The 17770-nt window shown below is 46.9% G+C and overlaps 1 protein-coding gene across 1 annotated transcript in view; it reads left to right on the forward strand.

Moving 5' to 3' along the window:
- Nucleotides 1–16959, forward strand: part of LOC146798959 (uncharacterized) — a 166826-nt gene extending 149867 nt beyond the window's left edge. Inside the window, exons 3-5 of the mRNA XM_085627807.1 lie at nucleotides 10353–10403; nucleotides 16291–16341; nucleotides 16794–16959. Coding sequence (XP_085483933.1) covers nucleotides 10353–10403; nucleotides 16291–16341; nucleotides 16794–16887 — 196 coding nt within the window. The 3' untranslated portion in view covers nucleotides 16888–16959. The remainder of the gene's footprint in view (nucleotides 1–10352; nucleotides 10404–16290; nucleotides 16342–16793) is intronic.
- Nucleotides 16960–17770: the final 811 nt, after the last annotated feature.

The raw sequence follows: 17770 nt of genomic DNA on the forward strand, positions 1-17770 counted from the left end.
CTGACTTTGAGCTAAGAAAATAAAAGAAAAAATTCCAAAATTCCTACGTGATTGCGACCCTCTTTCTTTCCTGTCGGGAAGGATTTGTGATTAATAGAAAGCGGTCTGACAAACAGAGCCAAACTTGGAAGATATATATATATTACACAGTGGTAGTCACCACTGTGTAGTTATTGTTATACTTAGGTCAGAGTTTCCATAGGCAGAGCATTTTTTGTTTTGCTAATAACTATGGCACAGTTTCACAAATCTTCATGAAATGACCTTAGAGGAAGAGCAGGAGTAGTGAAGGAATCTCTGTTGTACGTCTGTATGGATGTTTGTAGTAAAAGCAGGCCGAGTTAAGTTAAACTCTCAGGATCAGTGCAAAAATTTATTTGCGAGGCAAAAAGACTCCATAAAGATCAACAATGGATTAACTTACATAAAGCTTGCATAACAAAAAAACAGTAAGCGCTTTTGGACATATGGAACAAACTGACGAATTACTAATAATAGTGTTCCGCTGATAAGTGGCTACAGTTTGTTACCACTCTTTATACCCAAAGGGAGCAACAAACAAACCTGTGTCATTGAAACACAAGATTCCCTTCCACAAAACATCGAGGGAGAGTCAAGTTCAAATGTGTGTCTCTGGAATGGCCAATCCAACTTAAGAAACCTGTTGTGTTTCCCCGCACAGATACACAAAATAATAAAAAAGCGTAAACGACTCAGCATCTGGCCCCAACGGTTTTGTGTCAGCTATTTTTAAGTCAAAACCTGAAGAATGTGCAGAATTGCTGATTGACCTATTTCAGAGTTGCTACGAGAAAGGCCTTGGCCCTGAAACCTGGCAAGGTGCTCACCTATCTTCAATATATAAAAAGGGAGCCATCAATACCCATCAAACTATAGATTAATTGCATTCTTAGATATTGACGCTAATCTAATTTTTGAGGATCTGAAAAAGTGGGCTCAAGAGAAAAAAATAATCCTTGGGTTTCAGACTGGTTTCAGGAATCATTTCAGTACACTTGACAACATCATGGAATTAAACCTACTAATTTATCATACAAAATTGACAAATACTCAATTGTACGTCTGCTTTATAGGCTTCAAAAAAGCTTTTGATTCCATCAACAGAGCTGCTTTGGGCAAACCTTTAAAAATGGGGAATACTAGACTAATTATTGAAGGCGATTAAAAGCTTGTACACTTTAAGCGGGATGCAAGTCAAATTAAACCACAGTGGTAGAGTCACCAGTAAAATCATAGTCAACAAAGGGCTTAAGCAAGACAGCATCTCCAGACTCTCCTTTTTAACTTACATGTTGCTAACATCGACGAGCCTATGGAATAAGCAGGCCTGTACTTCTAAACTTAATGGCCCTCGAGCATTCAGAATTAAATTCTACAATGACACAGTTGTCCTGGATTACTCCAGAATCATCTAGACACTAAACAAGAGTATGCTGTTCCTTGTGGAGGTGGAGAGGATGGAGCGACTAGGAAGGTATTTTCAGATGGGAGATAAGCTCCAATAGGAGCAAGAGCCATCACACACCCGGGTGGGTGTCATGCTTCATCATTGGGCTAGCTCCTCATTGGACTGGCGCTGCAATGCCCGACGGGCACACGCAAGGGGGCTGTTTGCCAGAGATCTATTTATAGAACAGCTGTTTGATGAAGTTAGGGTGTGTTAGCTATTGGTGTAGATTGGTGAGAATAAATAAAGTGTATTAAAATAGGTTAAGTGAAGCTCAGAAACAAGAAATGTTAATTAATGAGTCCACTTGCCTAGTTAAAATGGAGATCACTAACACAGGATATAATGGTCCTAGATAGCTTTAATGTGTTTAGTTTGATCGGTCAACATGTTTCTCGCCTAGTGGCAGGAATCTCTGGGTGTGTGTTCTCAAAAGTGATATTACCGGAGGGGGGGGGCGTGGCTCCGCGCTCCCTGACATCTTGCCCCATCTATCCTGTCTTTAATCCGCGTCCACGGCGACGTTCAAAGGCACTGCTGACGACCTGGATGCAGCGGCGACGCTTGGGCGGACTCTCGGGGCGGTCGAGGCCGCAGAAGTGACAAACTCCGGGAGACCGGGAGTGAGGCCTGCCTCCCGATACCGCAGCAGGGGACTAAAGTTGTCGAGCTGAGCCACGGAGGTGGCGCCCGGCGTGACCTCGCGCATACAGAGACGGCGGGGAGGCGGAGCGGCAAGCCTCAGAGCAGCGGCCCCTGACACACGGTACTTCCCGGACGGCGGAACGGGAGCGGACCTGAACCCCGCGGCGCTGAGAGCCCCCCCCCCCCGGGGAGAAGTAAGCCTGCTGGACGGGGTGCGTGGTGGGGAACAGGGACGAGCTCGCCGGGTGAGGAGACGGGGGAGCTCCGGAGGGGATTGTAGGCGTTGGCGCACCAGCCCCCCCGCCGGTACCTAAGACGCTTTGGAGACGACATCGGCCCGGCTGTTGGGGAGCCGGAGCGGCGGCCCGGGGTCCGGGTGGGTCACGAGGTGCGGGCTAGTCGAGCCCACAGAGACGCTGCTGCAGACAACCCAGATCTGCGTTTCGGGGTGCCGGCGGCGGCCATGCTGGGAGTGTGACTCGAGGCCACAGATCGACTGGTGGCAGCTTCGGTGCCAGGCGAAGGGGGTAGAGACTCACACCAACGGCCCCCCCTCGCAGTCCTAATCGACAATTCAGACAGCAGCGCTGTCGCAACGGTGGGCGGCGACGGAGTTCCCCGCGGCCTCGAAGGAGTGGGCCTCTGCAGGACAACGACCTCTGGTGCCGGTGGCGGCGGGGAGGAGAAGACGCACCGGACGGCTGAGCGCTACCCATACTGGCAACGGCAAGTACTGACTGCCCTCGCGCCTGCCCCCTGCGCCTCGAGCCGTGAGACACACCATGGGGGGGAAAGGACAACGTGGGACCCAGGCAGGAAAGCTAGACAAATATGCCTACCGCCCAGAGAGATCGGGGGCCCCGGAGACTCCCAAGAAGGGTGAGGACGGAGCCCCAGCCGGCCCGCCTGGAGAGTTCACCCTGCAAGATGTCATGCGCACATTGACGCAAATGCAAACTGCGATCGGCACGATCTCAACGGATATCAACCTGCTACGGGCGGACGTCTCCAAGATGAATGACAGGCTGAAAGAGGTGGAAGTCACGACGACGACCCTGTCCGCGGAAACGACGCAGCTGCAAAACAGAGTGAGATCCTTGGAACAAGTGCAGAAACAACTGGAGGCAAAACTGGACGACCAAGAAGGGCGCTCCCGTCGAAATAACATCCGCTTAGTGGGAGTGCCGGAGACAGTGCGCGGTCCAGCACTGGATCTATTTGTTGAAGATCTGATTAAGACGAAACTCCAACCTAGAGGACTGTCGGGGTTTTTCTCGGTGGAACGGGTGCACAGGGTGCCGGGAGGATCGCCCAGGCCTGGGGCCCCCCCACGTCCTATACTGGTGAGAATCTTCAACTTCCGCGACCGAGACGCCATTTTACAGACGGCCCGAGTCGCTCCCCCGCTCCAAGTAGAAAATACCAAAGTAGAAATATACCCGGACTACACTGCGCTTGTGACAAAGCAGCGGAGAGACTTCCTGGAGGTAAAGAAAGAGCTCCGGAGAAGAGAACTGAAATATGCGATGCTCTTCCCCGCAAAGCTCAGGGTGGAGGCGGAGGGCAAGACTTGGTTCTTCTCGTCACCTACAGAGGCCAGAGAATGGCTAGAGGGCTGGAGGAAACCCACGTGCCGTCCTGGTGCAAAACAGAGACCGGGACACTCAACGGATGGAGCGGAGGAATCGGATCTAGCCTGACAGGGGGGCAACCAGAAAACTAGTTCTACGCCGAACACGCCGCAGGGACCGAAAGAACAGTGACATTGGCTCGACGACCGGTGCGGCCCCGGAGGGGTGGCCATGGGGGCCGGACTCGGACCTCCGCGCCGGAGACTCTCCCTGGCGCTGCACAGGGGACTTTCGTGGGCGGCGTATGCTGCCATTTTGCTGAAGGCTGTAACCAGGGGCCCGCACCGACGGAGAGGTCGCTACAGCCGTGGACATCTCAGAACTTCTGAGGGGGAGAATGAGACTGGGGGCAACTGGCGTCTCCCCCCTGGCACGCAAGTACAAAGTTAGGGGTGTAATGCACTCTGCTCAGTTGGGGTGGTGGGTAGTTTGGAATCCGCCGGGCAGGGAAGCAGGGAGGGGGATGGGGGGAATGGGTGGTTATCAGGGGGTTTTTGTTACACACAGTTCATCTGCATACCGAGAATACAGGACACGTCAATACAGACACTACTCACGACGTCCGTTGCACAGGGCACACACACGACACCATAATCTATGGGACCAGACAGGAAACAGTCCTTAGGGGAGGCTGACACCCAGAACGTCACCACCCATACTAGCCACGGCAAACACCTCACAGTTCTATCGTGGAATGTCAACGGGTTGGGGGACAAGATAAAAAGGGGGCTGGTACTGTACAATACATTAAACGGAAAGGGCCGGCGGTGGCTCTATTACAAGAATCGCGCTTGGTAGGTTCCACGTGTAAAGCCCTAGATAGATGGGGGTATACCATGGGAGTCCACTCGGAGTTCACCTCCAGCTCCAGGGGTGTGGGAATATTGATTAACAAGCGATGTCCACTCATAGTACAACAGACGTGGGCCGACGCGCAGGGTAGTTTCGCGGCGCTGGCGGGACAGTGGGAAGGGAAACTATACAACTTCGTTTCGGTATATATCCCGCCGGCTTTACATAATACAGCGCTCCCAGACCTCGGAGCATTCCTGCTTTCGCTTCCGCAAGGGGCGACAATTATAGGAGGGGATTTTAACGCAGTAATTGACGCGACCATGGATAGGCGTCCCCCTAGAGGGCCCAGTAGCCCCAGTACCAAACTTAGAGATTTCATAGATACGATGGGCCTTACGGACGCCTGGAGGGCGAAGTTCCCACGTGATAGGCAGTACACCTTCCACTCAGGAGTCCATAACAGCGAGTCGCGGATAGACCACATTTTTACCCAGATGCTAGGGCTGGATCAGCTAGCTGAGGTGGTGCACTTGCCCAGGGGTATATCGGACCACTCCCCGATACTGCTCACCTGCTCATCAGGCATCCCCGACCGGCGTAGGCTATTCCCGATTTACCCATATTATCTAACGGTCAAAGAGATCAAGAAAACATTGGTCACCACCACCAAGCGTTATTTCAATGAGAATGAACATACGGTGAAGTCACCAGCGGTGCTCTGGGAAGCCTATATAGCGGTCCTGCGGGGCCAGGCCATTTCATCCGTGGCCCACTACAAGCAGCGCCAACGCCAACAACTCCATCAGTTGGAAGAGAATCTGCAAAGGGCGGAGACAGAGCATACCGCAGACGTGACGGTTGCCACCGCACACGGCCTGCAGCTGGCGCGACAAGAGTATAGGGCATTTGTATGGGAGGAGGCAAAATCTAGACTTCAGAGTACAAACAACACAGTCTACGAGCAAGGGGACAAGGCGGGCAAACTGCTGGCCTGGTTAGACAAAAAAGACAAAGAAAGCAGGTGGATAGCGGAGCTGGCCAAGACAAATGGTGAGGTAATTACGGACCCCCAGGCCATAGTGGAGGAACTGGCGGCACATTATGAACGTATATACACACCGACAGCCACGGCCACAATTTCTGATAACAGAGCCTTCCTTCGCGACATCCAAATGCCAAAACTGGCTCCAACAGCAGTACAAGCGCTTGAGGCAGATATTACGCAGGCAGAAACGACCCTGGCGATACTCGCACTCCACACAGGGAAAGCCTTAGGGCCTAACGGTATCCCAGTGGAACTCTTCAGACACCTGGCTATGGTCCTCACGCCCCACTTAGTGAACATGTATAAAGATAGCTTACAGAAGGGGGAACTTCCCGGGGACCAGCGCCTGGCGACGATAGTAGCAATACACAAACCGGGTAAACCGAAAAACAGTTGCATGTCATACAGGCCCATATCTCTCATCAATGTGGAAGCAAAGATCCTAGCCAAGGTGCTGGCAATGCGACTCCAGCCTCACTTGGGGGCGGTGGTCCACCCGGATCAATCAGGGTTCATGCCGCACCGGAATACGGCGCTGAACCTGCGGCGAGTGCATAGTGTCATGGCACGTAAATCATTAATACAAGAAGATACTATAATCCTGTCCCTGGACGCACAAATGGCGTTCGACATGGTGGAATGGCCATTTTTATTCGCGGTCCTTCACCACTTGGGGTTTGGACCAAACTTCATAAAATGGGTGGAACTACTATATACGAAGCCTATGGCACAGGTGGTGGCCAATGGGAGAATCTCAGGCACTTTTCCCCTGGCTTGGGGGACGCGGCAGGGATGTCCGCTGTCGCCGCTTCTCTTCGCACTTGTGCTGGAACCCTTGGCGGCGTGGATACGCCAAGATCAAGTGATCTGTGGGCTCAAGTGGGCGCCGGGCTGGGAGGACAGAGTATCGCTCTATGCAGACGACATGCTCCTCTATCTGGCCTCACCGACCCGTTCGCTCAACTGTCTTATGGATATCTGCGAGGTGTTCGGCCGGGTGTCAGGATACACAATAAACTGGACGAAATCGCTCATTTACGTACTTTCAGGGGACCAGCCTCGACTCCCGCGAAACTGTGCGGCCAAGATAGTGTCGGATGGGTTTAAGTATTTGGGCATATATGTCACGGCGCATGACTCCCACTTCATAGCTGAAAATCTTCAGAAACCTCTGGAGCGGTTCCGCAAAGATGTGCAGGGCTGGCGCGCACTACCGCTTACTCTCTTGGGCAGGGCGGCCCTCTTTAAAATGATGGCACTCCCGAGGTTCCTGTACGCCCTGCAAAACACACCCTTTCCGATACTCCCATCGTACTTCAGAGAGGTCAATAATGAGCTGAACAAGCTGCTCTGGGATGGCAAGGCGACGCGCATAGCGATGCACAAACTAGTGAAGGGTTGGTATGATGGAGGAATAGGGCTCCCCAACATTAGGGTCTATTACTGGGCCGCACACCTGGCGGTAATTAACCAATGGCTTCACGTGGACCAGGCAGACCCGGCCTATCGGATGGATAGACATTTGCTGGGGGCGGACAATCTCATGGGGATACTCTACAACACCAATCAACACGAACATCTCATAGGACCAACAGCTCACACAGTCAGGATCTGGCATGAAGTTCAGAGGGCTTTGGGGTGGGAGGGAGTCATCACGCGGGCGACGCCGCTCAGGGATACTAACAAACTAGGGAGGCTCAAGAACACGAAGGGCTTCCGACAATGGGACCTGATTGGTATTTCGAGGGTGGGGGACCTGTGGAAAAAGGGGGAGATCATCACATTCACGCAGCTGCAAGAGAGCTATGGCCTGGCGGACTCGGAGCAGTACAGATACTTACAGATAAGGCACGCATTGACGGCACTGATACCCCAAGGCACAAAATTGCCTGAATCCTCTCCCCTCGAGGATAGGCTCCTTACTGATCATATGGCTAAGAAAGCCATATCACTCACTTACAAAAAAATCATAAATAACCAGCCAGACCCTACGCAAACTCTAAAAGCTAGATGGGAGACTGACGTGGGGGAGTTGGATGAGGCGGATTGGCAGGAAGCGTTAGCGTCCCCCAGGGAGGTGGCGATTTCGGCCCGATTTAAACTGGTACAACTGAAGATACTGCATCGTACCTATTACACAAGGACGCTACTACACAAATTACTCAGAGCCGATACGCCGCTTTGCGTTAGACAGTGCGGGGAACAGGGCACGTTCTGGCACATACTATGGGAATGTGTCGCCATCCAGAACTATTGGAAAGCAACAGTACGCACAATGGCGCAGGTGATGGGAGTGACCCTGATTCCCGATCCACGGGGTTGCATCCTGAATGTCTGGGAGGCAGCGGACATTACTCAGACAGTACAAACATGGGTGGCTCTAGGGGTGGCCTTAGCAAAAAGGGATATAGCGCAGCAGTGGGGAGCCAGGCAAGCCCCGACACTCAGAAAATGGTGCAGTGGTATGGACGAACTGATGGTAACCGAAAGAGCAGTCTACGTGTATAGAGGCTGCCCCAAAAAATGGAACAAGATATGGGGGAAGTGGAATGTATCTCGGGGCAACATCTGCGATCCCCCACAGGACGACTCACAATCAGACACTTCCGACTAGTAGGGGAGCACGCGAAGGGATTGGGGGAAGGAGATGAGGGAGTGTTGAAGGAGACAGGTGTCAAGATAATGAAGAACCCGACAGGGGTCTCTCCTGTTGATTACGATTGTATTCGCAAAAGCTGTAATGTACGTTGTGAAACACGATATGGTAATGCAGTAAAGGTTGTAAGTGAAAAGGTTAATAAAAAGTTTAATAAAAAAAAAAAAAGTGATATTACCAATCTCTCAACCAAATATTGGTAAATCATGTACCTCTAGTTCAGTAAAAACCATCTTAAAACACAAAGACAAACATATAAATATGGATTTATCAATTACAAATGATAATTTTTTAAGTAAGACATGCAAATCAAATATCAACTACATGCCCCAAGGTAACGTGAGAGCAGCACACAACGTGAATACAAATGACACCACCATATACACACAAAAACGTGACAATTGTGAAGCCACACAGTGAGGTTCACGTCCACTGTTGAGGAATATGCCCAGAAGTAAGCAAAGGTATCCGAAACTCACCCAAATGGGGTTATGGTTCAGCCCCTGCAAGTGAAGGCAGAGTGAATGCTAATTAGTGTCCTACATGGAAAGAACGTTGTGATTACCATGTGAGTAGAGAGTCCAGGGGCCGTATTACACAAAAGGCGCATTTTCATTAGTTGCTCCAGGCGCACCTTTTTAAAAGTGTGCCCAGCGTAAACAATGAAAATGTGTCAGATTATGTTGAATGCGCTTCCCCCAGGGCAGCTCATTCAGGTGAAAAACGGAGCGTATTTTTGCAGTGCAGGCGACAACCTGCCTGTGCTTTGAAGGGGGATTAGAGATGCAGGTGGGTGCAGTGAGTGACTGCACCCACCTCCAAGGGGTTGTCTGGAGGGTCCATAGCAACCCCTTTATCCCCTGCAGAGGGCTGCCATCAAATGGCGCACTGACAGTGCGCCACCTTTTAGATGGGGCTGCTTCTTTGCCTCTGCACCCGCGTCTGTATTACTGCGCGGGCACAGAGGCAAAGGGATTCCCTCATTTGCATGGGGCACATCCCCATGGAAATGAGGGAACGCCCTATGAAGGTAGCGGTGGCGCTTTATGTGCGCCAGCGCTACCGGTATTACAGAAGGGGCCGCACAAGTGTCGGCAGCCCCTTCTGTAATACCAAAGTGCTCTGGGGCGTGCAAAGTGGGTGCAAACGCCCGTTGCACCCCCGGGGCACTTGTATAATATGGCCCCAGCTCACATTATTTGGAGAAAATACTTACACGGACGCGGAACGGCGTCCACCACAAGACCTACCCTGGTTCTGCTTCCTTACTTCCCCGGTACAAGACAGTGCATTGCAAGCACGTTGCCCACCCCCCATATCCATGTCTGGGGGACCAGGTGGATGAACCTTTCATTTTTTGGAAGGTTTTGTGAAGATTCGTTAAAGGGCACCAAAATTATGACCAAACCGAAAAATCCATTTTATATGGGAACATAGTCCTAACTATAACTACATGGTGGCATATATATTGGTTCCTCCATTCATATAAAAAAGGATAAGTTTGCACACCAAAGATGGTGCTCAGCATTGAAATTTTATTTTATATTGAAGTGACCACAACAACATGTTTCGGCTGCACGAAAGCCTTGTTCATGATAACTGCCATATTGTTTGCAGCTACTACAGATACCCCACATCAAAGCAGTGGTGCTCACATGGTCCAATAGACACAGAAAACATACTTACATATAGGAGTGATAATGTTATTATTTCATCAAAAGTATACATATCAGAGTAGTAATTATTGCTTGATTAAGGATTGCAGAAACAAATCTGAATGCACATCAATTACAGCCAATACTTACATCACAACATATATATTGGATTTAATCCTAACTAATAAACATATAAAAATACTTTGATCATTTGCATACATATCATGTCAGTAAATCTCATAATAACCAGTTGTTGCCTGCCCTGGTTGTGGTAACAAGCGATAACACAGCACACTATGTAGCAAAGCTCAGTCGGACCTTTATTTCTTTAGTAACAGTCTTGCCTATTAATCATATATATGTTATCAGTCCATTTAGGCAGGTTTCCTTTGAAGGTCAGCAGCGAAGATAGCCTGATGATGTGGTAATGGTTAATCTTTTTGGTGTTTCCCTTTAGATATAAAGCTTCCCATCCGGAGACCGTCGGAAAGAATAAATTAAAGCACAGGTAAATGCTTTACTCTTAGGATTAGACGAGTATGCTTTTATTTTTTCCCGTCTGCTGCTTTCCTCTATCATCCTCCTCTTTTCCTTCAGTTTATCTCATTGTCTTTTACCCTGTCCTTCTTTCTAAATTTAAGCCAGGACTTGTTTGCTTACTGACCTCTCCTATGTATAGCGTACTTCAGCTTCTCTTTATCTCTGCAGTAGCTTTCCTCCAAATGACAAGGTTGCATTGGATTAAAAAATATATATCACCACTTAACACAAGGGGCCCAAAATTAAAAAAAAACACTTAATTCCTCAATGTTAAGCATCTTTATAGGTTTTCTCTCACTTATACTTAATTTTCTCCTAGGTGACCCCTTTTACCTTTCCCAAAGTGTAATACCCTTTTCCCTTAATATATAAATTCCTAGGGTGTGAGGCCGGGATTGGATCTCCCTTCCTGGTTTGTCTCTAACCTAACCTTATTGTCCACTCAATTTTCCACGGCCGTCACCCTCCACCGCTGTACCTTGGAACGCACCTTTGCTAGCCACGCTCCTCCAGGAGCGGGGTGGGATAGAGGGCCACTATGGAGGTTTTGGTTCTCAGGAGTCCCTTCGGTGCACACAGTGGCCTCCCGCTCTTCCTTCCTTCTTTCCATGCCACCCACTGTCTTGCCTCCCATGAGGATTTTTGGCATCCTCTTACCCTCTTGTGTGCTCCACAATCCTTCTGTCTCTTCTCCCTCCCCAGGCTCTGCCTCCACCTTTTCCAGTCCTTCTTTGCTTTCACTGCTCTTTTCTATAGATTCCTTCGTTTGTTTCTGTCTCTACTATCATCTCCTGCATGTATCCTTTTTCTATGTTGAATGATTTGTCTTCCAGTATTGTAGGCTTTGAGTCCAGCACGGACTACTGTTAAATGTCAGGTAAGTCCCCTTATGTTTCACTCTCCTGTTCTGTCAGCTCATTTTTGTCACACAGCCTCTCCCTAAATTTTCCCGATCAGGGATTAGTGGTGGGTACCTTGGAAGGAAATCCGCATTACCCTGGTTTTTTCCCTGATGATGTCGGACCTCAAATTGGAAGGGTTGGAGGGATAGGAACCGGTGTAGAACCCAATAATTAGTTCCTTTGTTTCGACTTAACCAAGTTAGAGAGGCGTGGTCAGTATAGAGAATGAATGGATGGCCTTCTAAATAATATCGTAGTTTCTCTACTGCCCGTTTAATGGTCAAATACTCCTTTTCAATTACTGGTTAAGGTAGTTCAAAGAGGAATAATTTACAACTGATAAATGGAATGGGTTTCTCCTCACCTGCTTCATTCCCCTGATATAGGAGAACCCCAAAGCCAATTTCAGAGGCATCTTTTTGTAGTAAAAAAGGTTTGGTGAAGTCAAGCGATTGTAGGACCAGCTTGGATGCAATCATTCTTTTCAGCTGATTGAAGGCAGCAAGGCCCTCACGAGAAAGATGTTTAAAGCATGGTTTGTTGAGTTTTTCTTAAGGAGATCAGTTAAAAGAGCGGATGTTTTAGAGTAATATGGAATAAATATCCTGTATTAACCTAGAAGACCTAGTAAAGCTGTCACCCCTCTTTTATTTAATGGGAATGGGATTCTGGTAATGTTCTTAACCTTTTCTTCTTGTGGTTCGATAAGTCAGTTTCCGAGCACATACACCAAATAGCTGACCTTGCTATGAGAGAATCAGGATTTTTTGGCATTAATGTGGAGCCCTGCGGTTTGTAATTCTGATATAACTGCCTGTAAATGTTTAGGATGGTTTTCCCAGTTGGTGCTGAATATTACAGTATCACCCAAGTATGCTGAAGTATACTATTGATGAGGTTTAAGAAGGTGGTTCATTAAATGTTGGAAAGTGGCTGGGGCACCAAGCAACCCAAAGGGAAGGATTCTAAATTGAAACAAACCATGTGGTGTTGAGAAGGCTGTTTTCTCCTTTTCCTTTGGTTGCAGAGGTTCCTGCCAATACAATACAATTTTGTGAGATCTATAATGGAAATATATCGGGCCACTCTCATTAGGTTAATCAACTTATTTATTAGGTGTACTGGATAAATGTCAAATTTAGAGATTTTATTTACAGCACGGAATTTAATACAGAAGCGGATGTCTCCATCTGGTTTGGGCACAAGCACAATGAGGGCACACCATTCACTAGTTGAAGGTTCAATGACCCAGAGATTTAACATTTGCTCTTTTTCCTCTTGTATAGCTCTCCTTCTGGCTTCAGGTATTTAGTAGGGACGTTGCTTCACAACTGTTCCATCTTTAGTGTAAATAACATGAGTGGCAAGATGGGTTTTCCCTGGAAGATCCGAGAATACTTGTGAAAAGGGTAACAAGCATTGAAAGAGCTCTTCCTTTTTTTGGGTTGTTACAGTATCACTCACAATAACTTTTCAAGGGTACTCTTGGTAGACTTCATAGGGAAGGTGATTTGAACTGATGCCAGTATAGGTCCTAACCACCAAGCAAGTTTATATGATAAAATGTTTCTGTCCCGCTGCCACCTGTAACTTGTAGGTAACTTGCCCAATCCTTTCAATGATAATATAGGGGCCTTGCCACTAAGATCTCATCTTGTTATCAGAAGTGGGTAATTGTATTAGCGCCGATTCCACAACTTTTAACTCTCTCCATCTCTTGCCTTTATTATAGAACTGTCTTTGTTGTACTTTTTCTAAATTATTGTGAAGGAATACCCTAAGTTTGTCAAATCGAACCTGCAATTTGACTGTATAATTCAAAAGATTCCCTTCCTCTTGGGTGTCTGTCTCCCATGCCTCCATAGTGATTTTGAGTAAAGTTCGAGGTATACGTCCAAAGAGTATTTCAAGTGGAGCGCATCCTAAATTACTTTGAGCCCGACTCCTTATTTCAAATAGTGCTAGGAGAAATAGTTAGTCCCAATTCTTCCCTTGTCCTGTCAGCATTTTTTTAGGATCAGTTTTAAAATCCCGTTATATCATTCAACCAACTTGTCAGACTTGGTTCATTAATTGAGACACAAAGGGGGTACCTTGATAAATCCAAATATCCTTTGGGAACCCCATTCTAGAGAAGATTTCAGTTAGGACTTGGGCTATCATCTTGGTGATGATTTCACAAAGGGACAAACTTTCCGGGTAATGGGTGGCGTAGTCAACTAGAACCTGCACATACTTATGTCTTTTACTAGCACAGGTTAGGGGTCCTGCTAAATCTAAACCTATTCTTTCAAAGGGTTTCCCAATGATAGGCATTTGTCGGAGGGGAAACTTAGGAGGTGATAGGGTTTTTTCATTGACATACCTCACATTCCTGACAATACTTCTTGACTTCAGCTTGGGTCCCTGGCCAATAAAGTTGAGCTAATATTGCCTGTGTTGTCGTTGCTGTCCTAAAATGTCCTGCCAGAAGATGGGTGTAGCTGAAGAATAAGATCTGATCTTTGAAAGTATTAGGAACTATCTGCCACATGCATCAACAGAAGGAATCGCAATTCCTCAGCTAGGAATCGCAAAATAAATTGCGATTCCCAGACATTACCTAATAGTGATTCGCAAATTGCGAGTTGCTATTAGGTAATGTCACTACATTCATTCCTGTGGGCCTTTAGGCCCATAGGAATGAAAGGGAATGCATTCGCAAATTGTGATTACCAAATTGGTAATCGCAATTTGCGAATGCAATTCCAAGGGTGCCAGGGGGCCTAAGGCCCCCTGATGCACCCCCCAAAAAAGGTAAGTATGCACATGTGCAGCGCACACATGCCCTTTGGGCATGTGTGCGCTGCACACCACTTTCAAAAATGCAGTTTTGTGCATTTTTCAAAGCATGCGCAAATTACCATCAACTTCACGTTTATTGTAATTAGCATTTCCTAAATGCATAGTTTGCATTTAGGAAAGGCTTGATGCATCGCAATTAGGGAATCGCAAATTACGATTCTCTAAATGCATTTGCAATTTAGGGAATCACAATAAATTGCGATTACCTAATTTGCGAATTCAAAGGCTTTGATGCATCAGAAAAGGTCTTTTTCCAGTCGCAAATGGGCCGATTCTGCGAATTGCCCCGTTTGCGACCGGAAAAAAGCTTGATGCATGTGGCCCTAATAGTTGAGGAGACTCATCTTTTTTTCCTATTCTTTATAGCAACCCATTTATTATCTCAAACAACAGAGATACCTGGTTAGTTTTCCCTCCTCTTGTCTCGCCCTTTGCCATGCGTTTTGAAGGGATGGATCATTTAGTTGTACTGCTCGGATGTTGTGATCCAAGGTCCAGGGATCCTGTACTACTAAGGCTTTTTGGGAGGGTCCTCGTTTCTTTTGTTCCCGTCTCTATTTCTTAGATTTGGCAATCTTAGTGGAAGGTGGCTTATCTCAGTTCTCCCGTAACAAATGGGCTTCTTGCAACCACACCTGTTCCCCTGGTAAGGTTTCTTGGAGTAGGGGGAGGAACTGGGGTTATTCGCATCTAAAATCACATCTTCTGGGAGATTTTGGAGAACCTCGACTTCAATTGAGGTTTCCTGACCTTCTATATTCCTCACATTGATTTTAGCTATGGGGTAGGTTTTTTTGTTTCCCCATGAACACACCTGATGAAAACTTTATTATTAGGGATAACTTGCTGGGGTAGAACTAAGTCATTTTTAATCACAGACTGTCTACATCCTCAATCCAACAAAGCGGTAACCCATTTCTGACTGATTTGTAAACTCACATAATAACTAGGTCCCATTTCTTGAGTGAAGTAAATGGAGCGAGATGCATAGTTTCCATGGGTTCTTCTTCTGCTTTTTACTTCTACAAAACCGACCGATATGACCCCATTCCCCGCATTTATAACCTTGGGGCCCAGGAGGTTGCTTCAGGTCTACTTTGATGGAGCGTGTGTTCAGGTGAAGGTTCAAAGGCTTCTTAGTGATTCCGCAGAGGTTTTGATCCTTTTACTCCCTCAGGAAAGCTCTTGTGTGGTTTGGCCTATGTGTAGGCAGCAGCCATTTCAACCAGTTGCGCTATGGTTAATCTTGGATGTTGTCACAACCACTGTTGCGTGAGTATCGGTATGGCTTCCAGGTAGTAAAGTTTTTACATTGTTTCTTCCTTGGTTGCTTCTTAGGGTTTGAGCAAGTGATCTGTGGCATCCTTAATTTTAAAGAAAAGGGTTCAAGACATGTCGCCAGGTAATCCCGCTCTTTCCTAAATCATATCCAATGGATTTCCTCATCAACCCCAAGTCTGTTGAGTATAACCTACTTGATTTCTATGTAGGGGATGTTTCCAGTGGCGTTGGTGGCTTGATATGCGATGTGCGCCTCTCAAATTAATTAAGGAGCCAGATAGTGGGGTCATATTTCTACTGGCCATGAACTGGCCATGGGGGCCCTCTCAAAATTGTGGAGAAAAGCCTCAGGATCTTCTCCTGGGGTGAATGTCTGCAAGGTAACAATGGGCCCTGCGGGTAACAGGCCTTTGCTCTGTGCGTTTCCTGTAGCTAGTTAAAGTTGTCCCACCCACAACTTTTGTAATTGTTCTGCTTGAGTATTCAGGGAGTCTTTGAAGATGTCACATTCAGTCTCTGATGTCGGTAATGTAACGCTCAAGAGCCTATTCTAACTTTTTCTGCCCTTCGATCAACTGATGAGTGATGCTCCCCATCTTGTATCAGATGTTGTAATACCACTTCTGACACCACATGTTGCCTGCACTGGTTGTGGTAACAAGTGATCACACAGCACACTATGTACCAGAGCTCACTTGGACCTTTATTTTCTTAATAACAGTCTTGCCTCTTTATCAAATATAGGTTTAGGCAGGCTTTCTTTAAGGTCAGCAGCGAAGATAGTCTGAAAATATGGTAATGGTTCCTCTCTATGGCCTTCCTCTATAGATATAAAGCTTCCCTTCAAGAGACCCTCAAAAAGAATAAAGTAAGGCACAGGTACGTTCTTTACTTTTAGGATTCTACAGTTATCATTTTACTCTTTCCTGTCTACTGCCTTCCTCATTCATTCTCTTCTTTTCTGTCTGGTTATTTAATTTTCCTTTTCCCTGTCCTTCTTTCTAAGCCTCCCATGTATAGCTATCATCAGCTTCTCTTTATCTGTGCAGTAGTTTTCCTCCAAATTACGAGGTGGAATTGGTTTACAAAAAGAAAAAATCCTCATTAAACGCAAGGGGCAAAAAAACTCACTGAATTCCTCAATGGTAAACGCCTTTACAGGTTTTCTATCATTTATACTTTATTTTCTCCTGGGTGGCACCTTTTATCATTTTGAAAGTGTAATACTCTTTTACCTGATATATAAATTCCTACGATTTGAGGCAGGGATTTGATTTCCCTTCCCGGTTTGCCTTTAACCTAACTTTATTCCCCGCTTGATGTTTCCACAGCATTTGCCCTCCAACACTGTGTATAGCACGTACCAGCGCAAGCCACGCTACTCCAGGAGAGTGGTGGGACCGAGTGCCACTCCTGAGGTTTTAATTCTCAGGAGACTGTCCTTTGCACACAGCGTCTCCTGCTGTTCCCCATGATCAATATATGGACTAAATAATTCATTTGCATTTACTTCTATGGTATGTCTGGATTACAGTTTACTGAGGGTGTTTTCTCTATCACCCCCTCAAGCTGATTCAGGGACACTATCAAGGATAAAAAATCTCAACAGATCTAAATTTCCCTTTCTTTTCTTGCAACTTTGTGACTGTGTAATAATCTATCTCCAGTTGATCTCACGCTTCAGATGGCTAGTAATGGTTCAGTAGGGATGAGAAAATCTTCCACTATATTTTCATGTTTCCAATGAAATTATGTTGACCACTATAAGTCATGGTGAGTCTGAGCTCTGGAGTTTCTACCTTTCCTTTTTAGGTCGAAGCCTACCAGACAGCGCAGCTGCCTGGTTGCAAAGACATATTGTGGACAAGCTGAAAGCTTCCCTAGGAATGCGTGCCACCCATTGCTTACCATTGGCTGCATGTTTTGAGTTAAAACTCACATTTGCTTGCTTTCTCTTTGTTGGATTTATTTGTTTTAAGCTGTCCAGCATGCCTTTGTCTCTCCTGTGGAGCATAGCCTGTTTACCACTTCTCCGAATGGCTCTTTGTATTCTTCCACAAGTGCGTGCATGCTTTCTGAGAACTCTTTTTTTTCTTTTTTGTGAGGCCTTCCAGGAGAGTGTTTATGGAGTGTTGGGCTGAAGGGCACAGGTTAATGTTTATGAGATTTTAAAATCCAGTTGATGGGTAATGGACATCAGGGAGTTTAACTGATAATAGGGGGGATAACACTCGGGTTGGTAATGAAGGTGGGGAGAGGCTTACTTGGGTTCAATTTGCGCGTTTGGTAGCGCGTTTAGAGTGAAAAA

This window comes from Triturus cristatus, chromosome 9 (assembly GCF_964204655.1).
Source record: "Triturus cristatus chromosome 9, aTriCri1.1, whole genome shotgun sequence".
Taxonomy (NCBI): Eukaryota; Metazoa; Chordata; class Amphibia; order Caudata; family Salamandridae; genus Triturus; species Triturus cristatus.